Genomic DNA, 27,804 nt, shown 5'->3' with positions numbered 1-27,804 from the left:
CAGCGAGGAGAACCGAACAAACCGAGTAACCGAGAGGCTGGATACTGCCGGCTGCCTGTTTCTATCCATACTGCCCTATGGACAGGCAGTTTCAGTGCTCATATGGATTTTTGTGTTGCTGACTGTCTTCTCATTTCTGATTAACGGGGTTACCCTGTTCGGGATCGGACGGTCCGAGGATCTCTCCTGGGACACGCGCGTTGCTTTCTTTAAGAATCTGATTTTGAGCGACCTTTTGCAGACCGTCACCATCGGTCCGACGGTCATCTACTCACTAGTCCAACGCAGGACGATTGCGTTCAGCACCTGGTGTCACACCCAGTACTTCGTGGGCACCGTGTGCATCTTCTCCAGCCTTCTCACCATCACGTGCATGGCGCTGGAGCGCTACGTTTACGTGTGCCACGCCATCCGCTACTTGGTCATCATCACTCAGGTGCGCCTGCGACTAGCCCTGATCTTCATCTGGGTCTACTCCATCATCTTCAGCACCAGCAACATGCTGTTGGTGCACAATTTGGGAAGGCAAAATAATGAGACTGTTACCAGTGGGCTACTTTGCGAGCCGGACATAGTGGAGCGGCACATGGGATCCCCCCGTGCCGCAGCTGTCTTTCGCAAACTTCTGGGCTTCTTTACTCTGCTGATGTGCCTGCTGGTCAACGTGTTCTGCTACTTAAGGATGTACAAGGATGCGCGCAACGCGGTCGTGCCCTTCCACGCGGTCAACACCAAGGCGCGCAAAACCGTGTTGTTCTACCTCATCATGCTGTTCCTGCAGTTGTTCCCGCTGGTGCTCAAAGTGACCTCGGACGCGCTGTCGGAGGTGGAGAGCACCGTGGCTATGATGGCACTGCCTTCTCAGGTGAAGCCGAAACCATCGTACACGGCAGCCGTGCTCCACATGTCCATGTTGGTAATGCTTTTAGTGCCACCGTGCATCAACCCGCTGGTGTACGGGCTGAGGAACGCGGAGATGAGGCGTTCGATGCTCAGCCTGTTCCGGTTGTTGAGGCAGAGAAGGGGCGAGGGTGCGCGCGTAGTGGAGGAGATAAGAATGGCAAATATTGTGCCTCAAAACCGAGCCCAGGCGGGGTAGTCTCAATGGCAAATGGGGCATTTTCCTACAGACACATTTTATGACTCAGAGGCAAAATGAGTGCATTTCAAAAACGTAACCTGTTAATTGCTTTGCAAACCTCTGCAACAGAGACAGTAGACAGACACAGAGCTGCCCATCAGAGGAAAGACGCCACACGGCTGTCCACTCTTTTTACAAGTCAAACTCAGTGGTGGAAGAAGATCCTTTACTTATAGTAAACTTACTAATACAACACTGTAAAAATACTCATTAACAAGTAAAAGTCCTGCAAAGTTGCCCAAGTAAAAATGTGTAAGTATCATCAGGAAAATGTACTCTTAAAAAGTTAAAGTACTCAATGAAGAAAATGGAAACAATCAGAACCGTTCCGTGTAATCGGCTAATCATTTCAGCTGAACTTGTAGGCCGTTATATTGTTGGGCAGTTTAATTTGTAATAAAACATTGTATTTTAAAACTACATGTATTTTATGTGCAAAAATCTTAATTTGTAAAGTAACTAGTAATTAAAGATGTCAGATTAATGTAGTGGAATAAAAAGTACAATATTTATCTCTGAAATGTAGTGGAGTAGAAGTAGAAAGTGGCAGGAAAAGAAAAGACTCAAGTAAAGTACCTCACATTTGTACTATTTTACTAAGTAAATTTACCACTGGCCAAAGTAACTGGAAAGCACTGAGCAGCTCTGGCCTCCTATGTCTGGCAGTGAGATAATGTTCCTTTTATTTTATTAACAATTTAGTTTTGTTTCCAGTGAGATTATACAGTAATTTTGCTGTTGTAAACTTTACTGTTGCTGCTCAAGAAACAACATTTAGTTAAAATATAAATACATTCTAATCCTGTCTGAATTTAGGCGTATAATAATCTATTTTTATAAAAAGCAATTATTTAGGGAAAATAAAAAAGAACCAATAAGAGTATTGAAAATGAACCAAACTGATATGTAATAATAGCCTACCGAAGTATAGTATCAATAAAATCCTAACGATAACAAAGCCGTAAAGTAGGCTATCTTTCAACTCAGGACAGCGCAGCTTCTCACAAATACAGATAGGATTGGAGATGAAAAGTTTAACTGACACGTGATCAGCTTCGTGGGAAATTAAGAATCAATGCCACCGACATAACCAATCACACTATGACAGACGCTCCACTTAGCACCAACTGCAATGTTTAATTTTAAATGAATGTAGCCTACTGGCAGTCTGGCACACGTGGGTGCTCAGTATTTTCGGTACCATCGGCGCCTATGCTCACAACCATTGTTGTTGGCAGTACATCCCACTTCCCTTATTTGAAAGCTCCTCCGTCCTCGCTCCACGGCTGAACCAGAAGTTGTTCTGGCCCTCTTATTCCTGCCCCGAGAAGGGAGCATCGAGGAGGGATCTCTGAGGAGCTACGAGCGAGGATACACGAGAGCAGCCTTCCCGGAAACCGGGCAGCTGAAAGCCGTTGCTTACTCGGCCCATACCAGCTGATGAATTCAACGTGGCGCTTGAGAGGAAAGGACATCTTATCCCTCTAAAAAACAATTTCCTTGTTTCCTCTCTCCTCCCATGATTTCCTTGTGTCTCTCCCTTGCTTCCTCTGTAGGAACGGAGGAGCCGAGGATGCAATTTAAGGGAAGTGAGATGCAGCTCAGCTGTGCCATATCTCCTCCTGAGGACCCTGGAACAAAAAGTGAAAGACAAACACACACAAAGCCAGCAGAAAATCACAGACCAAACCAGGGTCGTCACAAGATGTTTAAATGCTTTATTACAAAAAGTGTATGAAAGCCATGACCAAAATAATCGAGCTAGCCTTGTAAACAATATGCCAAACAATATATATGTAGATTACTGATTAACACATTATATTTTGTCTGTTTATTCTGTACATAAACAGACGTGCTGTAATAATTTCATGACTACAGTAGTTCATTCGCCCGCCCAGCATTTCTCTCTAAACTCTGAGAAGTCTTACGTCAAGCATGTAAAAGCTCAAATTGTCATTTTACATTTCTTTTTGTCTACAGATTAAACAAACAAGTGGGTGTATTTTTTTAACTTCTGTATGGTGATGATGTAATGTGAAAGGAATAGTTCAACATTTAGGGAAATCTTCTATTTCACCTTTTCTTTGTATTGTAGTTTTAGTATTTTCTTTGATGTATGCATGATTTGATGTTTGATGTATGGAAGTGGCTTTCTTGGGTTTTATTTTTTTTTATCATTAAGTAAGGTTGTAATGTTCTTTGGATGGTAATTAATATCGTTGATATGTTTTGTAAGTACGATGACAAATTGTTCAAACACTGTGTAACATATTTGTAAAACTTTGCACACACACACAAAAAACATTTAGAGAAATGCTTATTGACTCGCAACTGACTGACAATAAAAAGTGTATTTTTTTGTGTAAAAGTGTAGGTGGAGGTGTTTTTTTGTGTGTTTTATTGATTCCTTGTGGTGGTGAAGCTTGTTTCTCTTTTGTTATCAAATGTTCAATTTTAAAATTGAAAAAGACAATAGAAATTCTAAAAACGTTAAAAAAAAACATCCAACCACCAGGACCTACAGAGTCATGATGGGAAAGACCTACTGATTAATTTGTAGAGCAAGGATTACACCAGAGCCTTTTATTTCTCAGCAGCCAGATGCCTTGCTTGAGGTTGTCTTCCTTAACCCCAATACTAGCCTACGGGCAGCTGATTATTCCATGTGGATAACATCGAGAAATGTGAGAAGCCAATGAGTAATAGAAAATGTATCAGGTTTTTTCCAACACATTGCTATGAATTTCTTAGCCGCTGTTAAGACTGCCGAAACAATTCCTTCCTGATATTCTCGAATTGTTAACTTAGAGGAGTCATTCAAATGTAAGATATGTGCAGATACCACAATAAAAAGGCAGCATGAATGGAGCCATGATACTATGATTCACCATGGCAACAACCACAAACAAACGGGTCGGCGGAAATACTCATGCGCACAAACAGCAAGTTAAAAAAGCAACACAGCGGCTGCTGCAAAAGAGAGAGAATTTGTGTGGGAGAAAATTGCTGCTAGAGTAAATATTCCAATATGGTGTATCATATTTAATCATTAACAGCAGCGGCCTTAAGCATCTGGGGGCCCGTTTCAATAACTAATATGGGGCCCTACCCACGTAAAACATAAACATATTTTTTTTTTATTATTTATTACGTGCACTTTCAGCTTCACGAACAGGCAGCTCAACATAGAAATAATCCAACCTTATTTGATTTAATTGAAATATGCCTCGTCCTTTCAGGACGCCAACTTCTCTGATTAATTGCAGTATATTTTCAGCTGTCTGGGCTGACTTTACAAAAAAACAGCTCAAACATCCCCTCAACTTGAATTATTTAACAAAAACAAAGAAGAAAAAATGTCAGACTGACACTGAACCGAACTTATCCTAAATAACGATGGGCTCCGCGTTTTTGTGTATCACCATATTGGAATATTTACTGGTGAAAAGGTATTGAACCTATAATCTATTTCATTTAGGTGCTGCGGGCACCTATTATGCCTACTAATCCAATTCTGAGGCTGCATCACCATCATTAACAGAATTATAATTCATAATCTTTTATTTCAAAGGGTTTACATCATTCACCTGTCATGGTTTTGGGTTTGAATTCTGTTGGTTTTGAGGTTCTGTTCTTGTTTCCTGTTTTTGTTGTGTATTTGTTCTGTTTTCTGTTGTAGCACGTGTTTCCTCACTTGTCTTGTCTAGTCTTGTTTTCCTGTGTGTCTGTAGCCTATGTTCTGTTTCCTGTTTTATTTTGACGGTCTGGTTTTCTGTCTTGTCTTGTCTGATTTACTTCCTGTGTGTTTTCCCTCCCTTGTGATTGCCCTAATGTGTTTCACCTTCAGTTTCCCAGCCTAGTGTCACCTTTTGCCTGTTTTCTCATCACCCTGTGGATTTAGTCTCTGTTCTGTCTTTGTCGGGTTATTGTTTTCTGTTCAGTGTTCACGCTTGCCTCTGTTCTGAGTTTTTGCCTGTTCCTGTTTTTTGGGATTCTGCTTGTTTCCATTTTTGGGCTTTACTATTAAACCTTTGAACACTACACTGCCTGCTGTCTCTGCACTTGGCTCCTAGGCTACATCCTCCGAAACCCTAACATCCCTTGCAATACTGTGGGACTCCTTTTCAATGTCTCTTACTGGTATGTGTCCAGGGAACACTTCAACAACGTTTAAAACACGTTTCAGAGCGCGTCACACGGCGCTTTGATGTAGGCCTATAGTGACTTTACTAATATGCTCCGCATCACCAATGTTGTAAAGAAAACTACCGTTTTCAAAACAAAGTAATGCGACATGAATCATCTGCTGGGATGTGTTAAGAAATATCAAAAAATGTGTTCGTTCTGATTTCTGGAGGAAGGAGGAGAGGCTGGGGTCGAATTGAAAGTTAAGCAAAAGGTTTAATGAAACTACATGAAAACGACAGTCAAAACACAATCAAACATAAAACATAAAACACTGCCAGCAGCAGACTGCAAAACATGCTTCCCCTTGTGGGGACACAGATTGCATCCATGCGACATGACAAAAAAATACGCTGTAAACAGCGGACTCCAACTGCTTCCCTTGCGGGGTCACAGATTGAAGTCCCGAATTCACCTCGGTTTCCGAATTATATTCCTGTGGAATTGTGGGTCTCTGATTAAGGACACACCTCTGATTTTAGGTTTACTCCAGGTCACAGAATAAGGTTGATTATCATTTAGTGCTGATTATATTCAAGTTTACAGAGTTTGCATTTCCTTTGTTCTAACCCAGACTTGGCACCAGGAGGTTGGAGACTCAAAGAGACGTTCCTCTTCATATGTTAATAGTTGGTTCTAACCTAATCAATTTAACCAAAGACTGGAGGAGAGGGGGAGAGAAATAACCAGCTGTTTTTACCTTAGTAGGCTAGTCATTCTAGATTCCATTCCTATTTTTATAACCTGACTGCACCATACAATTTATTATTTAAAACATAAAACATAAGCATGGTTTTTACAACCTAACAGATGTAAGAGCATTAGACGGGTGACGTTAGTGATATGATGATGGATAAGGTTATGTAGACTAGCCTATATAACTGATAGACTGGGAAGAAAAACCATAACGCTCAAATAGGTAGGCTGCAGCTTTTTCATCAACAGGATCGTCGACAAAAGGAAATGCCATGTTTGTAGATTTTTTTTTAGGCTATAGTCTACCTAACACGGTTAATAAACCAACACTTTTTTTATTTATTTTTTATTATTCATGCCGATAACAAACTGCGCTAAAATGCACCTGAAACTGACTGAATGAATGAATGAAGAAATGAGAGAGCGCTGTGTCAGAGGGAGGAGACTGAGAGAAGAAAACCTGCTCCCAACCAGAGGCCTGTAGCCTACTACGAAGCAAGATTTGGGGTTAACGAGCTAATTTAAGGTTTAACCCAGGATTTTCTGAACCACGACGGTGGATTAGTTGGTTCAATCGCTGTGGTAACTTATGCTGAACGCCTAACTTGGTCGGGAGCATGGGTTGGAGATCTGAGATCAACCGATGTAAAAGCACCGCCTACTGACCAATCGATACTCGATTGATAACGGCGTCACCGTTCTTAGATCAGAGAGAGAGCAAGAGAGAGAGAGAGAGGCACATACAAGTTAAAACATTTAGCTAGAGACGACAACCCCCTTAGCATTCTGATGGGTATATTTATGAAATAGGCTACATAGATTGTAATGGGAGGGAATCAGGCCTACATATCGGCTCGGCTTCTTCTCTTCATGTGTTGAATTATATTTTTAAATGTTTTATTTGCTCTCACAATCAATGGCTTCCCACTGCCAGGGTTGCAACTGAAATAATAGTCTGAAGCAACGACAGTTTATGGAAAGGACAAGTGTAATTACGGTCAGATCTTGGTCCTGACTGATGGGGAAGATTGATAAGCGTTGGGATTTATGTCCAGGGCATGTTGATCTTGATTCATAGTAGGCTACAGGCCTCAGGTTAGGTTCACAAACTCAGTTACCACAGTAACTGACTCTGAGGTGAATTACCTTTCTTTCTGAAACAGAAAACCCAGAGTTTCCCTTATCTCCGAGTTAACAAACTCAGAGTTTTCACTAAACCTGCTTTCTGAAATGTGGCCCAGGTGTATTCAAACCCATTAGTGATGGCTGCATTCCACTTAGGAGAGGCCCTGGTATTGTGCATGCTGACTCACTGAAATAGCTTACTGGGACACTTGATGGAATAGAGCCATCGTTAAGGTTAACAATTTCAGCTGTGCTTTTCCTACTATGACAAGTCAAAATGTCTGCTGTGAAAAAGGTCCATTCAATAGCATCTGCATCAGAACAGTGTGAAAAAGTTAAAAAGCCTTAATTGATGTGGCTAATGTATAGCAAAAGTAAAAAAAATATAACCGTGTTGCACACAGACAGAATATAAACTGGACCAACGGAGCCTGATGCTCTGGACGGAGACCAGTGAAGGATATTAGAAGCACTTTTCCGGTGAGCGCTGAGCGTTACTGAGCAGCCTCCGACTGACAGAGACAACGTAAATGTGACGTGAGCAACCTGTCTGGAAGTTGGAAGTCTTCTGTTAGCTGTTCAAGAGAAATCTCAATCATTCCCAATATTACAGATACAGAGAGCGTAGGTATATGTAAGGAGATAACATGGGCACAGGCTAATTATTGCTAACTAAAATGCTAGTTAACGTTAGTAATTAAACTTAAACTAATGTAAGTCGAAACTGCCTATGAGCTTCTCCTGTACTATACAGTCATTTCTCTACTGTGCGACAGAAAGTCGCGTAGTTATGACACAATCGTTAGCCTATTTTTACAAAAACGTCTGCTACGGAGCCATAACGTCAGATATGAGGTAATGGAGCCTTTTATACATTGTTGTGTTTCTTTAGAAATAAACAATGGACAAATAGTCTTTAAATGCTTCAGATGTAAAGTTATTCGCTGTCAAAGTGACGTCAAAATGAATGGCAGTCAATGGAATGCTAACGGCGGGTGATCACTTGTTAGCATCAAAATGGCGCCATAGGAGCTACGCATTCCAGACGCTCACTTACCCCCTTGGTTGCACAGGCCTTCTTCAGGGTGAGTAACCTGGACCACGTTCAGCCCTGACAAAACATAGCAACACGTTTTTTAAAACTGAAACGGGGGTGCGTTGAACACCCCCTTGTGTGCGAGGCTCTCTTCCTTTTTATTACCACAAATTTACAGACGCGTCTCTGCTGATTGGGTATCACCTGCTGTGAAACAGCCAATAAACGAGAGACACACCCACCAAACGAGAAAAAACATATCCCAAAGCAGTTGCACACCGTTTCACATCGTTCCGAGGAAACATGACGTTGAACCATGAAACCGTAGCAAAACGGTGCACACCGTTTTGAGATTGAACGTGCCCCAGAAGTGAGATACAAACAGGAAATATATAGAACAAAGAAAGGAAGTGACATCATATTCAAAACCATCGTGAAATAGAGAATGTATGACACCACAACATATAGTTACAATATATGAAACAGATTAAAGTCCCAAAATGCTAAAAATAGTGAAAAAATAATTTAAAGTTTTAGTGCGTATCTTTTTGATATTAAGATAAGATAAGATAAGATAATACTTTATTGTCTGTAAAACAGGGTTCCAGAAAATTGTCTTCGACAAGGCTCCTGTTACAAAGAGACATTCATACATACATATAAAAACAAGACATGGGGTGAATTGAGGTATCAGCTGACTGTAGTGTTCATTTTGTGCTATTCAATATGGCTATTGCAGATGGGATGAAGGATTTCTTGTAGATGTTTTTCCGGGCCAATGGTACCCTAAAACGCCTGCCTGATGGTAATAGCTGGAAGGAGTGATGGAGGGGGTGAGACGGGTCCTCTGTGATCAGGTTGGCTTTCCTGATCACTGAGCGATTGTACAGCTCAGATAGGGGAGCATGGGATGAGCCAGTTATTTTGGCAGCGTGATTCACTATGCGTGAAAGTCTTGTTTTGTGTTTGATGGTGAGTTGGTTGTACCAGGAAGAGATATTGAAAGTGAGAACTGATTCGATGAGGGAGCGGTAAACCAAAGTTAGCACGTCCTTACTGATCTCAAAGGTTCTGAGTTTCCTGAGCAGGTGTAGACGCTTTTGTGATTTTTTGTATATTGTGTCTGTGTGTTGTGAAAAGGACAGGGAAGTGTCTACTTCTGTGCCCAGGTACCGAAATACCTCCACTTGTTCCACTGGCTGACCCTGGATGCTAAGTGGCTGGAACAGAGGTGATGCCTTGTCACTGCCCCCACAGCAGAGCTCCTTAGTTTTTGTAGTGTTGAGCTCCAAGGAGAGCTCAACAAAAGTTTGAGAGAGATTGTTTACCACCTGCTGGTAGCGGGTTACAGCGTCAATGTTGGCCATGTGTGCAACCAAAGCAATGTCATCTGCATATTTAAAAAGTGCCATACCTTCACTGTTACACAATATGTTGTTAGTATACACAGAGAAGAGGATTGGGGATAAAACACAGCCTTGGGGAAGTCCAGTATTTAAAATAAGCTTGGTTGATTCAACCCCATTAAATGTCCAGCAGAAAACGTTTTGTCCACAGGGTCAGTGTTGGGTGAACGTGAAGGTCAGAAAGGTGATGTAAAAGTTTATCAATGCACACCGTGTTAAAAGCTGAGGAAAAGTCCATGAATAAAATCCTGGTGTGTGCATGTGCTGAGTCCAGATTTTTGGTGACAGTATCTAAGAGTGTGAGGCTTGCATCCTCCACACCCCGTCCTGCCCTGTAGGCAAACTGGAAAGGGTCCAGCTTGTCTGACACCATGCCTGATAGTAGGTTACAGACCACCCTCTCCATACATTTGCACAGCACAGATGTTAGTGCCACTGGTCTGTAATCCTTTAGGTCCTTAGCAGGAGCCTTTTTGTGGATTGGAATGATGGTGGATTCCCTCCACTGGTCCGGGACACAGCCAGAGTCCAGTAGGTGTTGGAACAGCTTGGTGAGAACGCCACTTAGCTGAGTGGAGCATTCTTTCAACACCCTGCTTCTAAGCCTGTCAGGGCCTGAGGCCTTGTGCGTGTTGATTCTGCGAAGATGGAGGTCACCAGCTGCTCATCAATAAAGAGGGGTTGGAGGTTGGAGCTGGGTGTTGGGGGGGCCCAGGTGGGTGTTGTGCTGCCCCCATTAAAACGGGTGAAGAAGATGTTCAATTTCTCCGCAATAGTTGGGTCTGGGAAGACAGCCCCTGCAGGCTTGGGTGTTCTGCCCTTCATGATGTCCAATCCTTGCCATGCTTCCCTCGCATTCCCAGAAATTAACTTCTGCTCCACCTTGTTCTTATAATCATATAATGAACATCTGTTACATTCAAGCCATTGTCAAATGAGTTGCTACAAAGCTAATTAAGACCATCAGCTCCACACAACTCTCTCTGGATTTGTTAGTATGGCTGTGTTCAGAAGATTGTGTCGTATGGTGACTTTCCAGCGCAGAAACTCAAGTGAAGATATGTGGACATAGAATTCCTCATGGGGGAGACAGAAACTACGCACTATAGCTTTAAAAATCTATGAAACTTACAACTGAGTAATACAATTAACTGTATACATGAAGAATATCCATTAACAGAAATGAAAAACATCAAAAGAAAGCAGAGTAATCAATGTCCTCATTTAGTTCTGTGTCAGTCCAATGCTGCTTTTTTTATTCTGACTTCTCACAACATTAATGACAGAGAAAGAGTTGCCTTAGTCAGAGCCGGCCTCCGTCATAAACACTGTATTTAGGGCCACAACTGCTTAGCCTCGTGAGACCGTCCTGATCTCGCGAGCTCCAGTTTTCCACTCGCAGATCAGTCTGGCATCTTGAGGCAGAGAAAATTTGGAGCCGTTAGCCAAACGACCGGGCCAATCAGCGTTGGTTTTGAAGTGGGTTAGGTGGTGATAGACCGATGGTTTATCCAATCAGCTAACCAGTATTATCAGCCAGCGGTAGCCCTAATTCTGTTAGCCGCTCGCTAATGCTTTTTTTCTCTTGGATCCTTCTTTTGGAATATGGTCCGGAACCTGAAATGGTGCCTTTTATTCCTAAATTCTCGTTACACAAATGGCAAATCTCCTTTACCAACATGTTGCTTGCATGCTGAGCTTACGAGCTATGCTTTGCCTGCAGCAGCAGGGGCGGTCTTGTGGTTGTATTTTCATACGCTTCATGGATCTGATTGGTTGATTTGGCCCGTCTATCACCAACATAGGTGATAGACAGATGGTTCATCCAATCAAATAACCAGTATTCCGCCCCTTCCCAAAAGTTCTCCAACGGAAAGTTCCCAGATGGATATGCCGAGCAAATGCGAAGCAATCCATCTGGCGGAGTCAGGTTAACAACTGCTAGGGTCAGTGTGACTTTCTGTGTTGCTCACTCCTCACACATTGCACGCTGTTAAGTTGACTTTCTGTTTGGCATGTTGAACAGAACTGATGTCCAGCAATCTTAACGGATTCTTTTTTCTTGAATCCTCCGCAGTAACAGTTCCCGTTAGCATAGCGGTTGGCGTGACCTGCTGGCCCCCGCTAGCTTTGCAGTAAGCCGCAATGCAGAACTCCCATAGGGAATCTGCCAATTTAAGGCAACTAGCAATTGAGTAGAGTTGAATATTAAATTGTATATTTTATGGGCACTATACAGTCCCTCCAGAAAAACGCGATTATATGCAATGCATAATCAGCCAAAGTCCACATATTTATGACGGGGCCCCATTTTTTCAAATACGGCGCACTTTCACCGCATAAATTGCAGATTTCCGCGCAAAATATGCGGGGCTTGCATGATTTCATAATCCCCACATTTTTGTTGCAAAAAAGTCACATATATCTTAGCAGAAAGTTGAAAAACATTGCGTTTACTTCACACAAGAGCAGCCATTTTCCCATGTTGCCATGGGAACATTATGAAGTGACGTAATAACACGACGTGAACGTCATCGAAAAGCAGGGTGTTGGGGGAATCACTTTTTTTTCTCTTTTTCATCAAACCGCAGTTTTTGCAAGTTCCCACAATTTTTGCAAGTTCCTGCAATTTCATCGCATAAAATTGCATAAATATCGCATTTTTTAAGAAAACGTGCCACATAATCAATGATTTTTGCCTGCAACAATCACAAAAAAAAATGCATTTTTCTGGAAGGACTGACCATATACAGAGGCTCAGTCCTTGACGCAGCAGCTGCAAAAATAAAGGCCTAAAAATGCCCCGAAAAAATCTTTTAAAAATAAAAAATTGGGTATTTTATGTATTGAACCTTTTGGGGGGGCTTTTGGTTACCCTTGTATGTATTTTGGTTTTAATCTTTTTGTTTGTGAAAAATTGATTGTTGTTGTGTAAGCATTGACAAAAAGGTGTCTTTAATTTGAACTATTATTTTTTCTAATAATGAGATTCATAAGAATGTGTACAACAAAGAACTTATTTAGAAATTCTAGATGTTAATGGTGCCTTACTAAAAATTATAATAATAAAAAAAAACAGTGGGCTGGAATTGTCTCCATATGGCTCTCACAGCGCGTTGCGTGTATTACGTGGAAATACCTACGTTTTTTCACAGCCACATGCACTAAGACGCACTCTCGCGGCTGAACAGAACTCGGATTAAAACACACCGAGGGAGTGTGACTTCCTTATTTGCTCAGATGGTCTTGCTTGTCCATGTTCATTGCAATTTGACAAAATATTTGTGTATGTATTGGTGTTTATTTGTCATTGTCTTTTTCATTTGTATGCCACTAAAACCTTAATGATTTAAACACACCTAATTCATCTTTAGCAACCTCAATATACTATGCCACAGGTGCACAGGAAACACAGGAACCAGGCCATCCTCAAACTTTCAAATTGCTTTAATCCTATTTATGTTTTTGATGTTTTTATATCAGAAGAATTCAAAGGAGATCCACAGTACTTCCTATTCTATACTTCCTCTTCTATACTTTTATGAGATATTTTACAGTACAAAGCATCCAGTAAAACTGTACTTCCCTGTGATTCCACTTATACAAAAAAAGTCAAATATTATTGTGAATGTAGTATTGTCGTGTTGCAAAATGTTGATAATGAATGTATTGCTGAACTGAATACTGTTAATAGTGTAGCTGAAGTGCAGAGAGCTTGGTGGTTGGTTCAGAGACCTAGAACTTCAGCAGCTGTTGAGTGGTGATTTGAAATCATAATCAAACTGAGAGTCAGATCATTTGTCAACGCAGAACATGTGATCCCGCGTGATAGCGCGATATCTCCAGCTGCCTTGCAAGATAAAATCTTAAGCACCACATGAAAATCCCCACTGATACATTATGGCAATTGTGTGCAAAGATCCAGTAAAATATCACCAACAAAGATAGGTGAATTTAAGGTGCATCCTTAATCCATTCAAATCAAATCAAATCAAATCAAGCTTTATTTGTCATTGCATGAATACAGTGTATTAACACAACGATATTCAAGGTGCAACTCCAGATTAGTGCTTTTTAAAAAAGATAAATAATTAAGAAAATATGTAACAAACAAACCCCCCCCGATCCCCATCCCCTACATACATTTCACTCTCTCTTTCTTTTCTCTCTCCCACACACACTCACCCACCCACCCACATATACAGCACATTGTATTATGGGATAAAGATAATTAACTGACACCCTCCCATTGCTCCCAGACAACACACACCCTCCCGCACACATATGTGTAAATTAGCAGCAGGTTTCAGCATAAGAAAGAAAGTTCACATATGAAATTCTACTGTACCTTCTCAGAATAGCCAGCCAAACAACCCAAACAGGTATGGTGCTTTCCTGTAAGACTTTACTTCTGCTCCTGTTTGACTTGTTTGATTATGAACACATTGTTCTTTGTTATTATCACCATATGTTTTAGTACATAACAAAGGCTGCTTGGTAAACCAAGGGAAGCTCATTTAGTTGTTTATTGCATTTGATTTAAAGTAGAATACTGTAAAAGTACTATTTTACCCAGGACTGTTAACTGTGAAAATGTCAGAAAAGACTTCTGTAATTCGTTATCTAAGTGCTAATAGGAACAAGGAAGTCCACCTCTTTACAATGTCAGTAAATGCTTTGTTAGTATTCCTATCAACTAAGAATGAGGAAGTCCCCGAGCAATCACAAAAAGGGAACACACAGTCAAACAGGTACAGACTCACAAGGACTCCACCTTAGGATCAGAGCAGCACCTGTCTATGTAAGATTTATTTGGTTCAGGATTTGCTCACCTAAGTATCGATGGACCCTGCATTGCTCTTGAATCAGGCTGTCAGTCCACACGCTGTGGACTTTCCATCTGGGATGTCAACTGCGAACAGCCTGAAGTTCATCTGTGAGTTTAAGCCTGGGCCTGGCGATGAGGATTACAATGTCAATATGGATTGCAAGCCAGTGTCAGTCATCCTCCCTGCGCAGTGCAGTGTGTACCAGCTGCGGCTACGCATCTGTATGCAGGTAGGCAAACCCCTATTGGATGGTCTATTGTTTAAAATGTGTTATCTTTTTTGTTCTCTTTCTGAGGGTTTTAAGCATTTCTTTCAATATATACACATTCTTATAGCTGTGCATTGCAACTGAGTACATTCTAGAGCACTTTTATAGATAAATACTTCGCTACTTAGCCTAATTATTTACTAAGACACATAGGACTAGCACCTCTGTTCCTTTATGCAATTTACAGTTTATGATACTTCACGGCATAACCACAACCCTGAAAAACCTGATACTGTCGTTACGTCTAGGAGCTTCCAAGGTTTCCAAGGTCATGCATATAAAACTACAGAGCTAAACACTCGGTTCACCAGGCCGCAGGTAACGTGATTGGGCTTACTTGTCGTCCCTAGCTTGGAGTTTCTTCGCTCCGTCAGCCGACCTGCCCTTTTTGTGGTTCGGCACTAGTTAGTGCTCCGTTGACAGTTCATTTGTAGAAATCCAAGACCGTTTTCCATCACGACACACAGAGGCACATTCTCCGTTCGTTCTCTCAACTTTCTCGCAGCTGCGCACAATCTCCCCCACAGCTCTGCAACGCAGGTAAGCCACACCCACTGCTAGTGTGGCTGTAGACTTACTTAGTTTAAATATATTATCAAGCTGCAGCATCAACATGCTTCCAATATGTGTCTCTATGTCTTCAGGCACAGGAACAAAATTGCCATCCAGACCCACTTGTTGTATTGGACCCAGAGAAATACACTCTGCTCTATGCCAGGGGGGAAGACTGGTATGAAGCCTACGATGACTGTCAGGTTATCAGGACGTTAGACATTCCTTGGTCGTCTGATGAATCTGGGCGTCTGTTGGCGAACATAGTGGTAAAACCGCTGATGGCAGTTGATTCGGAGGAGAAGAAGAAACAACAGCAGTGTCTGGCTTACCTGATTGGACACGACCTGGAGAAAGAACCGTCTGACAGACTTGGTGAGCTCACATTCACCCGTAGGACGCTGGCATCTCCGAGAAGACAAGAGCTAAGGGATCGGGATGACGTGCTATATGCCACAGAGCCTTGGATAACACGCGCCCCCATTCCAAATGACCTACAGGACCAGCTCAACAGAAAGCTCCCTGTCACTCTCCATTTCATGAACAAGATCAGCTTCAGCATAGGGGTGGATTTTAGTGCAACACCAGATGTTCTCCTTACAGTATTCAGAAGGGTGATGGTAGACCAGGGGCTTGATTATGACACTTCTGAACGTCTGGTGTTAAAAGTCTCTGGGAGGGAGGAGTTTTTGTCTGGAGACTACCCCCTGAGCGATTTCCTCTGGGTTCGCCAGTGTTTGAAAACCATTCAAGACCTCCACCTGTCTGTGGTCCCTGTGTCGCAGCTTGTCAATGAGACTGTCAAGTTTGTGGACTGGCCGCTTGTCGACGGATCCAGTGGCCAGTTTAGCTCCCACGATGATCTCCGGCTCGAAGGGAAGGATTTGGATGACATCTTCATGATATCCTTGTGGGACTGCAACAGAAGACTCAGAGTGAAATTGCTCGGTTTTGACGTCCCAAAACTTCCAAGCAAATGTCCTCAGTCTGTTTACGTAAAAGCCTCCATACTTTATGGTAACAAGGTTCTCTCTTCAGTGTCCTCCATTCCCAAGGCCTTCGCAGATGAAGTGCTGTGGAATGAGTGGCTGGACTTTGATGTTCTCCTCAGGGATTTGCCACGTGGAGCCAAGCTGGGTTTTACTATTATTGCTAGTGATGGTGACGTCGCCCCAGTAACCAAAGACCTGCAGAAAGAGAAGGGGAAAGTCCTCTACTTTGTCAATCTGCTCTTGATTGATCACAGGTCAGGTTTTTTCATATAAATTACAACACTGTGATGTATTTGTCAGTGTCTTTTCAGTGTTAAATATCAAAAAGGGATAACACGGTAACATTAAATGTACCTATATCTAAGAGCTACTTGATTGAATTTCCTACTTTATCTTTCGTACTTAAGATTTTATGTAGGCTTTTTATGTTTACCAAGACATACATGGGCAGAAATCAATGGCGGCTGGTGGAAATTGCATCAGGGGGGCCTGTGCCAAAGATTAAGCGGACCTTCTGCTGATACAAAAATACAACCTGTAACACTGACGGAATTTAATTGCACGTACAGCCTTGATCTATCACAAATTAATAACAAATCTTTTCCAATTGTGCACTTGTTGGTCCCAGCAGGTCTGTTCTTAGCCAGGGCCCCTACACCATGCATATGTGGCCCTACCCTGACCTGGAAGAAGGGGCCATCACCTACCAGGCAGACAAGTTGTCTTCTGCTACTAACCCAGACATAGCTGACTCCATGGCTATCAGCTTCCTTCTGGACCGCTACAGCTATCCTGTGGTTCTGCCAAATAACTTCAGCTCCTCTGAAAGCTCCCGCAGTCCTGCATCCAGGCGCAACCTGACCAAATCTACTGCTTCCTCTACTGCTCTCTCCTCCTCACCCTCTTCACCTTCCTCACCCTTCTCACCCTCCTCACCCTCCTCACCCCCTTCCACCTCATCCAGCACAGATTCTTCCTCTCTGCATGTGGAACCTCTCCAGGACTCGACTGAAACTGTAACTCTCAGATTCCCATCTCCAGTCACCAGCACCAAAAGGGCTGGACTCACAAGGTTCCGGGAGGAGAGCATCCGCTACGCATCAAACCTACCCCATTACCTGCGTAATGTTGATTGGATGAACCGCAGAGTGGTTGAGGATGTCCACTGGCTACTGGGAAACTGGGATCCTGGAGAACTGGATGTAACATTGGCCCTGGAACTAATAGGCATGGACTTTGCTGACGTAATGGTTAGGAGACTGGCAGTCCAGAGATTGGAAAGCCTGTCCAATGATGACATATTGAAGTATCTGCTGCAGCTGGTGCAAGTATGTGTTTGTATCTAAATTGATATTGTGTGTGTGTGTGTGTGTGTGTGTGTGTGTGTGTGTGTGTGTGTGTGTGTGTGTGTGTGTGTGTGTGTGTGTGTGTGTGTGTGGAGGATCTGTGACAATAACAAAATGATGTACTTTTCTATTGGAACCCCTGACCAATATTATGCAGTCAAGCGTAAAAAACAGCACACTTAAGTTAGTATGGATTCATATCCACACCTATTGTTCCTAAATAAAACAAATACAATCCAAACAGTAAATACATAAACTAATAAATTGTGACATAATTTCTGAAATTATTAAAAATTCAATAATTCAGATAAAAAATGTTCAACCAAGTGTGGTTTTAATGTTTTTTTTTGTTGGGGACAACCCTCAGGTGGACAACCCTCACCCCCCCTCATTATCTAAGTAGACTTTTGATTGGTGCCATTACTTACAGTTTATCTCTATCCTATTTATTCATATAGACCCTCAAAGTGGAATCTTACCATGACAGTTTCCTCGCTCGGTTCCTCATCCGAAGCGCTCTGCGGGTGAGTCATGCAGCAATATACAGTGCACACAACAAATATCAGATATCTTTATTAAGAGTAGTATATAAGAATGTTGTACATCCTTCATCATTTTTCTTGCCATTTTCCTCCATTTAAAGAACATTCTAAATAATTTGTTCACTGTAGGTTAATTATTTTTGGTTAAGGGGTTAAAGGGTTCAGATGATCAGTTTCACACAGCTGGGTAGGGCTAAAGGAATTATTATTTTGCACAATGAATCACATTTTTGAGACACACATAAAACTCATAAAATATGTTGATGAAGTGGCTCAAAAGTGCCCCTTAAGTTGAAGCCCCCTTTTTTAAATTTCCGGCAGAGCAGTGAAAATTGTGGTGTGTCCTAAACTCAACAGGAACTCAGCTATTTTGAATTAACTGTGCAGTTTCTACTCCTCATATGGATTTAGTGTAACCTTCTCTGTTCTTTCAAAAATAATAAGACCTCACTAAACCTGCACTTTAGTGCAAACCTTGTAGACTTAAAAATAATGATTATACAGTATGTGAACTCCCCTCACGGTCTCTGTGTTGTACTTCACAGAGCAAGAGAATTGGCCACTTCTTCTTCTGGTATGTCCGCAGTGAGGTGGCAGGGTGTCTGTACTTCCGCCAGCGCATGGCTGTGATTCTGGAGGCTTACCTGCTGGGCTGTGGTCAGGCCATGCTTGACAGCTTCACCCAGCAAGTTCAGGCTGTGGAGGCCCTACAGGAGGTTGCTATAAGGATGAAAAATCTCTACCCCGACAAGACCGACATTCCTTCAACAGGTAGGACACATCTAAGATAGACATTCCAATGGATTAGTTGTACTTTTACAGAATGATAGAATAAAGCCAAAATCCATCCATCTGTTTTCTGCAACTTCCGGACAAGTTGCTCCTTCTTGGCCGATTCATAAGAGGTCTGTGAATTTCTCTTGGGAGCTGTTGCCCCTGACAACACAGGTTTCCAGGTTCACACACCCCTTCACCACGATAATGTGGCAATTCTTGGAGGGGTAAAATTGACTTTTTATGCTGCTGTCTTAGCCAGGATCTCATACAAAAGAGATTTTCAACCTCAACAGGGCTTAACGGGTTCAATGATGATGACACTCCACTCCTGCAATTTATGCATGCAAAAGTTGTGAAGGCATTTCACTTACAGTAAATGTCAACCTGCATCATAATTTCCTAAAAGCTGAGCACTGTAGTTTTTGAGGACTATTTGCCGTAAATAAATATGCACTAGTGAGGGAGTATTTTGGGGCAGCAGGACAGTGTATGAGATATTTAATTAGGTATGTTTAAGAACTTGGTCTAAGAGTGCGTGTAAATGTTAATGAGCTATGGGAAAGCAGCAACTCTCCGGGAGGAATTGCAAAAGCTTCAGTGCTTTTTTGTTACTAAAAAATAAGTGAAAGCTGGAAGTCTAGACTAACACCCTTTGGCCATTAGCACCAGATATGGAGCTCCCCTTAATATACACCAAGAAATCCAATTTATTTATGTAATGTATATTATTAAGTGGTTGTCTTTTACATATATATACAGTATATACAAGATTTTTTGTTTTGCCAGTTTCCCTTTATTCTGAAAGAAGCAATTTGGTGCATCATTGTGTCTTTGTGTTTCTATTGTATAGCTCATTTCAGGCTTCAAGAGCTTCTTAGAAACTGTAATCTGCCAAAAGAATTCCTGCTGCCCTTTGACCCCCGCATCAAAGCTGGAAGGATCCTGGTAAGCCTTGCTAATGTTTGTGTATGTTGGATGAGTGTTGAATACTTTTTGTTTGCCCAATCTAATAATTATTTAAATATTCACAGTCTGACAATGAACGCTGCAGCCTGTGTGTGTGCGGACTCATGTGCTCAGATGGATGGATGATAGAAGAAGGACACTTTTAAATTTGCTAATCAAATAATAATAATAATCAAACTTGTAGTACTGATACTGCAGTTTTAAGGCTATAGTCCACATCAGACCTTCGCTGAAAGCCTATGCACTGTCAAGCTCGACATAAACAAAGCAATTATCTTCGTTTCCCTCTCGTCCAGCTGGACAAATCCAAGTTGATGGCCTCGAAGAAGAAGCCGCTGTGGCTGGAGTTCTCTCCCATGCCGTCACCCACCTCTGTCACACCTGTGGGAATAATCTTCAAACAGGGGGATGACCTCAGACAGGACATGCTGGTCATTCAGGTCAAAGAGAATTTTCCCCCTTAATTACTTTTTTTGTGTGACTATATTTTAACTTTGGATGAAGTGACACCTGACTCTGTGTATCTTACTGTTTAGACGCTGGTGGTGATGGACTCTATCTGGCAGGAGAAATCTCTGGACCTTAACCTGGTTCCGTATGGCTGCATCTCCACAGGACACAACATAGGTCACTGCGCAATTTATTCTCCATTTATTCAGTAGCTTAAGCTGTTTAAGGCAAAACACATTAAGAGCATAAAACGTTAAACTAACAGAAATTACCATGACACCTCCCCAGTTGATTACTTACATTAAGACAATTACTTTTTGCATAACATGTTGTTTGAAATTGTATGTTTAAGTATGCAAATTAGGTATTATCAGATTAAATATGTGCTAATCTGCATTCATATCCAGAACAGAAATGTAAACATTAGATGGCGCCAGATTCAAAATTTCTGTAGACAGAGGCTGGGTTGGCTCAGTGGGTAGAGCAGGTGCACATGTACTGAGAGGTTTATGCCTTGACGCAGAGCTCCAGGGTTCGAATCTGACCTGTAACGATTTCCAGCATATCTTCACCCTCTCTCTCTCTCCTTTCTCACCTAGCTGTCCTGTCAAAAATGGAAGGCAGAAAATCTATAAAAAAAAATAATTCTGTCGACATATTAGAGTCAAAGGTTTATACAGAGGGAATTTAGGATTTCTCTACTTATCGTTCCATAAATTATACTGTCAAAAGCCATACAAAACGTTTGAACATTACTAGAATTAACATTATATAACATTTTATAGGGGTTTATATTTCTTAAAATGTACCACCTAATTCTAGTTAAGTGTGATGTGTTGTATGCGTGGTGTGTCTCCAGGATGGTTTTGGTGGACCGCTACTAGTCAAGTCCTGGCAGATTTTGATTGGTGGAGCATCTTTTGTTATTGTTATGTCATTACAGAATGGAAACCGATATTGGATCATAATTAAGGGATAAAGATAAACAAAGTAGGCAGGAACAAGTGTGCTTGATGTTCAAACGCTGTAAAACACTTTCCAACACTGTTCCTTTAACACAGATAATTCCAAGCACCCAGGATACAAACCGGGTGTCATATGGAAATTGACAGAGAAAAAATAGAGAAACTCACAGTGAATCTCATCAAGTTCTCCTCAACAGGTATGATTGAGATTGTGAGGGATGCAGCAACCATCGCTGCAGTCCAGAAGAACCAAGGAGGAACGACAGGAGCCTTCAGAAACAATGCTCTGTATGAGTGGCTCAAGTCCAAATCTCCCCTCCAGGAAGTAGTAAGTAAAACAGAAAACGATTCAAAGCCAGGTTTTATACAAAAGCCAAATGAACTTGTAATATTACATTATAAATGCATGTCATGCTTTGCCACATTACCAATTATGTTATTGCACGGCTGTGATCTTATTTGACTACAGCACTACAAGACTTCGGAGAGATTTGTGAAGTCCTGTGCTGGTTATTGTGTGGCCACCTATGTATTGGGTATAGGAGATCGACACAATGACAACATCATGATCACAGACCATGGTATTTATCACATTCTTTTGGTTTACACCACACGAGCTGCATTTGTGCAAACGTAAACAGTCCAAATAATGTAAAATGTCATTGAGGGAACGACTGAAGGAGGAAAAGATGAATGAACAGAGTGGATGGACAGAACTTAAATGCTTTTTGTATTTCCTGGGCCTCTAAGGGAACCTGTTTCACATCGACTTCGGTCACATCCTGGGTAACACGAAGCACTTCCTGGGCATGAACAGGGAGCGTGTACCGTTCGTCCTCACACCTGACTTCCTGTATGTCATGGGCAGAGAGAAAGGGAGCAACAGCCTCTACTTTCAGCGCTTCAGGGTGAGAAGATTGTGTGTGTGTGTGTGTGTGTGTGTGTGTGTGTGTGGGGGGCTTGTTTAGCTATATTCGTGGGGTCCAAAAACCGGGAGTCCAGTATTACTTGTGTTGTTCCGACAGCTTTGTGGGGCCAAAACTCTGGACCCCACAAGTTTAAATGGCTGTTTGAGGGTTAAGACTTGGTTGTAGGATTTGGGATAGAATTAGGTTATGGTGCTAGGGAATGCATTATGTCAATGACGGGTCCCCACAAAGATAGTGTCACAAACCTGTGTGTGTGTGTGTGTGTGTGTGTGTGTGTGTGTGTGTGTGTGTAGGTGTGGTTGTGTTTGTTTGTGTGTTATTATACTATACTTATATTTTAATTTAAAGATAAGGCTGAAGTTGTTTTATATTTTCCTATTGTAAATTAATCTTCTGAAAAGACAAAAACAAACAATGTGTCTGTCAATGCTTTTCAGCTTTCCTACCCAGTCTGTGGCTCCTAGCCTCAATCCCATTGGTTCCTTTTGAAGGCATACATTTACAACTTTATTTCAGGTCATATAGTAGAATAGTAAGGCTCAGTAATTTCCTAAAACAGCTGGGCACCCAAGTAGCTTAGTTGGTAGAGCGCGCGCCCATGTATAGAGAGGTGTATTCCTCAAAACAGAGACCCAGGGTTCAAATCCGACCTGGCAATTTCCTGCACGTCTTCCCCATATCTCTCCCCTTTCATCTTAAAAACAAAACAGCTGGGCACTGTAGTTTTCATCAAATACTACTAAAACAGGAGTAGCCTATATGTACCGCATTTGTTGTGGATTATTTTTAGCGGCAGACTAATACAAATTTGGTGGTGTATTGACTCAAAACTAACTACAGTGTGTGTTCATGGTAATTATGTGTTTTTTGGCCACCAATGCTGTATGGCACAGAAGAATGAGACATATCGGACAGACAACACTACTGGTCTTTTCGATTTATTGACAATAGGAAAAATATATAATATCTCCAGCCAGTGTAATCCTTTAAGCAATTTACAGGCAAACCTTTGTACAAAATGTGTTTCCATTAAAGAGAATCTTAACACCCCTTGAAAATCTTGTTTTTGCTGAAATTCAATGGTTTTTCTTCCCACCTGGCTGCAGTGATGCACAGGTGTACTCCAGGACCCTGTTACATGGGTGTGATTACAACAGAATATATTTCTAATACCACACCTGTGAATGACGCCAGGTGTGGTCAGAGGTAAAACAGGCTTAAAACTTTCAACCATGGATGGCAGCAAACAATAATTTTCAGCCTGGTGATAAGTTACTTTTTTACTGTTTTGAAAATGTCCGTGAATACATAAAGTTCTATGCATAAATGTCTTGTTTTCCTTTGGTGTCAGCTAATGAAGACCATGCGTCTTGCTGTTTTAAAGATTATTATACAATTATATTATTTATCAGATTTATTTTGCATTTATTAAAGAATTAGTATATCATTTGACAAAACGTCATTTTCAGGGTCACATCGTATTTCTGTACAGCATGGCTTCTATCTGATGGAAATGATGTGTTTGCATAAGTGCATATAAGTGAACCCACTGTGCATACTGTATGTGTAAATGTACTGTAGAAATTTTCAGATATTGTTTCTGATTTCATATTATCTTTTGTCTTTCTTTCCTTGTCTTCCGTTCCTTATCTTGTCTATCCCATCTGCCCATGTCAGGACACTTGCACCCAGGCATACCTCTTGCTGCGCTCGCACTCTCGTCTGCTGGTCACTCTTTTCTCCCTCATGCTGCTGACGGGCATCCCAGAGCTGAGCGCTGCAGAGGACATGCGCTACCTGCGGGAGGCGCTCCAGGAGCAACAGGGCGAGGCAGAGGCCAAGGAGCATTTCCTCCAGCAAATCGCTGAGTGTGAGAAGATGAGCTGGACTGTGCAGACCAACTGGTGGATTCACATGTGGGCTGGCATCAAGTAGACTGTCGGTGATTATGAAACAATCCAATCCCGATTGTTTTGTGGTTCCTATTCTATTATCTGCTGGCGTGACCGTCTGTGAGTTGATTCTGAAAGCAGCTACAAGATCTCGGAGAACAAAGTGACACAAAGCAGGTTTCAGTTCACAATGTTATATAGGCAGGCTGGGGGAACTCATATTATTGTTAAAAAAACTCAAAGTGAAATGAAAACGCACAAGAACATTTACATTTTCTGTCAATCACTCCATTCACTTTGATGACAAGTAGAAAGGGACACCACAGGAAAGGAGGATTGGTTCATGTTAGGGTCACGCTGATAAATTCTGGAAGGTAAACAGTGTAACAATTTAATAAAAACAGAAGAGAGAGTCATTGTTCAGAGTTTTTTGTTTTCATTGTTTATTTTTATGTAATATTATTATATGTAGCTATTGTCTAGCATCCCTCTCCCTGGCTATTTTTATAGGCTTTTAGCACAAAAGATCCTCTTCCACCTTTCTAAACGGCAAAAAAACACTACAAGCATGATGGGATGCTGACTGAGGCAAGAAATGGGCCGGTGGTGCGGAGAGCAAGACATACTACAGTAAGATGCACCCAGTGTGACATATTTAAAGGACAGCCATGTGTCCTTCGGTCCTTCGGACTTCATTTGTGTTCTTATCCTCAAAAGTTGTACTGTTTTTGCATTGAATAAAAACCTATATGACGTTATGTGTCGTCTTTAACATTTTTTTTATCCTGCAACTGGAGACCTTGTGCACTCTGTCTCCCCATTTGTTTGCTCTCTTTCTATCTGTACCGTAGTTCTGTTTGTCAATTCCTAATTGTTAATGTACCCACTTGTCAAAACCATGCTCATTCTTTTCCTTTTTATACTTTCCTTTTCCAGATCCTTATTTTTCACCCTCCCTTCACTTGTACCCTATCGTAATATTATTATATTTATCTATGTCTTAGCATCCCTCTCCCTGGCTTTTTTGTATAGGCTTTTAGCACAAAAAAACCTCTTCCACCTTTCTAAACGGCAAAAAACACTACAAGCAGTAGTGGCTTTTTTGTATAGGCTTTTAGCACAAAAAAAACCCTCTTCCACCTTTCTTAATGGCAAAAAACACTACAAGCATGATGGGATACTGAGAGGCAAGAAATGGGCTGGTGGTGCGGAGAGCAAGACATACTACAATAAGATGCACCAAGTGTACCCACTCGTCAAAACCATGCTCATCATTTTCCTTTAAATACTTTCCTTTTCCAGATCCTTATTTTTCACCCTCCCTTTACCTTGACTCAGGTTAGCATTTTGTTAAACTAAACACATGGCATTTCAATCAAGAGAGACTTTGTTGCAGATATGCACACATTTATTTGTAAGTTACAAGTGCAAAGTAAGAAGGTACGTAAACTTTGGAGATTAGACTCCATCATAACAAAAGGTATATATATATATATATATATATATATATATATATATATATATATATATATATATATATATATATTTATTTTATTTTTATTTTCTTTTCCCCAAAACTTGAAAAGAGTTTAGTGATTGAATGACATGGATATACATACCTTATAGCAGCAACAAATCTGTATAGTGATACAAAACAGGAATGTAGTAAATACAGCAGGTGAATAATTAGAGTAACTAAATAAATCTCAACCACAACTTCATAATGAATCCCGCCCCCAAAGGCACATGACAAAATAAAACTAGCAGGTAGGCTGGTGGCAAAATATGCAAAGCTGATACACCTCGGCAATACAGGCTGGTAGAAACACACAATATAGTCCATAAGGCCATAAACAACAATCGACAATTCAGGCCAGAACCAACACAGACCTCTGCAGTCATGCAAGTACAAAAACTGGAAAACAAATATCAGCAATTCAGGCCGAACGCAAAACTAAACCTCGGTGATCCAAGCTGGTGGCGATTCAGGCTAGGTGCAAAATAATAAAATAAATAACATTGAATAGACGTGGCAAAAAATACGTAAAGCACGCCCGCCAGCAGGATTAAAGACAGGACAAATGAAGGCACACCTAATTTATAATAAAAGAGAATATTAAATGATCAATGCCGCCAAGACAATTACTCAGTACTTTGAGAACACAACCCATCCATTACCACCACCAGTTATATGCAAGCTTACTACAAAACATGGTTTGAGATCTCTGGTTATCGATGATGTCCTTGACATCAGGGTGCTCTGGTTTACTGGCATTTCTTTAAACCAATCACAATCGTCTTGGGCAGCGCTAAACTCCGCACGGCGCCGCTGCAAAATAGCCTCAGGAAGGAACTTGTTTTGGTAGAACGTGTACGTTCAAAAGTTGTTTTAGTCGTGCAACAGAAAACTCAGATATTTCAGATAGTCTAGCTATTTGTCTGGATTTACCCTGCAGAGATCTGAGAAGCAGTTAACCATAATCCTCAGAAATCAACCGGAGTTTAAAATTCCAACATAATGAAAGCGGAAGGAAACGGACATTTTCCTGTGGCACCAGAGCAATCCCGGAAGTGGAACGTCGAGGATATAGACCACGTCAGGCCTTGTTCCTGTTACCATTATCCTTCTGGCAGACCGGTCTCAGACTCAATGTATCTATTTCAATCAGGAGATACCTCATTTTGAGTGAACAATAATTTATTGACGTCTGCACAATAATGATAAATGATAGTCTTTGGCAGTTAGACTCCATCATGATATCATCGAATCATGTATAGTATGTACGATACCCCCCTGATGGAGTCTAGACACTGGTGGTGATGGTGAATGAAGAGGAGAGATGCTGAGAGGAAAACATTTAAATATTGACAGCAAGAATGTGATTGGCCGATAGAGATTGTGGCTAAACCTGGTTGGTTTTTGTCCCCCTAATCAGCTGGTAATGCGAAGCAGGAGGAGAGGGAAAGTGAGGTGACTGAGAACGAGTGAGTAAAGTAAGATAGTCTGCCTGGCTGAACTTACGCTAAGCTTCATTAAGCCTAGCAGTATAGACCATGTTTGTCCTGCTGACGAGAATACTGTAAACTTTCTGAAAACCACTGCATCTCTCTAACCCTCTGCTTGTTGGTCCCTCTCTCTCTCTCTCTCTCTCTCCCTAGATTCTCCTTCTTGTCCTCTCTCTCTTCACTCAGACTTCTCTGTGCTGGACCATCGTCCGTCCTGGGACCTTTGTCTCGCTCTCATGTGGCTCAGGTCTTACCTAGAGGTGGACGTTTTTCTGGATCCATATTCTTCATATACAGGGAGCTTAGTTTAGGCATGTCAAACTTTTAAGCAAAACAAATAGCACTTTGAATTGAACAACTGCAGCACATATTTAGGATGTGTTAAGTAAAAGCAGGTTAAAACATCAGCTAAATGTGGATTTGAATTCTTTTTGGTAGGAGTTGGAGATTAAACCTTGTCTGCTGGAAAAGGTTCCCAGATAGCAAGCACATTTGGGCCGATTGATGAGTGCGATCTCATTGTGTAAATTTAATTAATTATCTTGTTTTATTATTATAAATGATTTGGAGTTATTTTGAGTGTTAGCTCATACAACGCCAGCGTCGATTCATCTGTTGATTGAATGGGCTATATCAGGCCTAGCATTCTGTGACCCATTGAATTACATAGCCAATTCTGTTACATAGCATATATATATATA

At 41.4% G+C, this 27,804-nt stretch overlaps 2 protein-coding genes across 2 annotated transcripts in view; both read left to right on the top strand.

The window, feature by feature from the left end:
* Nucleotides 1–1,099, top strand: part of LOC114558576 (olfactory receptor 14I1) — a 1,164-nt gene extending 65 nt beyond the window's left edge. Inside the window, exon 1 of the mRNA XM_028582637.1 lies at nt 1–1,099. This exon is cut by the window's left edge and continues 65 nt beyond it. Coding sequence (XP_028438438.1) covers nt 1–1,099 — 1,099 coding nt within the window.
* Nucleotides 1,100–14,431: 13,332 nt separating this feature from the next.
* si:rp71-17i16.5 (phosphatidylinositol 4,5-bisphosphate 3-kinase catalytic subunit gamma isoform) lies at nt 14,432–26,167 on the top strand. Its single transcript, XM_028582636.1, has 13 exons — nt 14,432–14,647; nt 15,331–16,484; nt 16,862–17,558; nt 18,035–18,100; nt 18,664–18,889; nt 19,746–19,840; nt 20,158–20,301; nt 20,398–20,488; nt 21,474–21,604; nt 21,746–21,857; nt 22,027–22,184; nt 23,883–24,136; nt 26,125–26,167. The coding sequence occupies exons 1-13, from the start codon at nt 14,432–14,434 to the stop codon at nt 26,165–26,167; spliced, it is 3,387 nt and encodes a 1,128-aa protein (XP_028438437.1).
* Nucleotides 26,168–27,804: the final 1,637 nt, after the last annotated feature.

The sequence above is a fragment of the Perca flavescens genome, chromosome 7, assembly GCF_004354835.1.
Source record: "Perca flavescens isolate YP-PL-M2 chromosome 7, PFLA_1.0, whole genome shotgun sequence".
In the NCBI taxonomy this organism is placed as follows: domain Eukaryota; kingdom Metazoa; phylum Chordata; class Actinopteri; order Perciformes; family Percidae; genus Perca; species Perca flavescens.
This window is presented reverse-complemented; position numbering and strand designations above follow the sequence as displayed.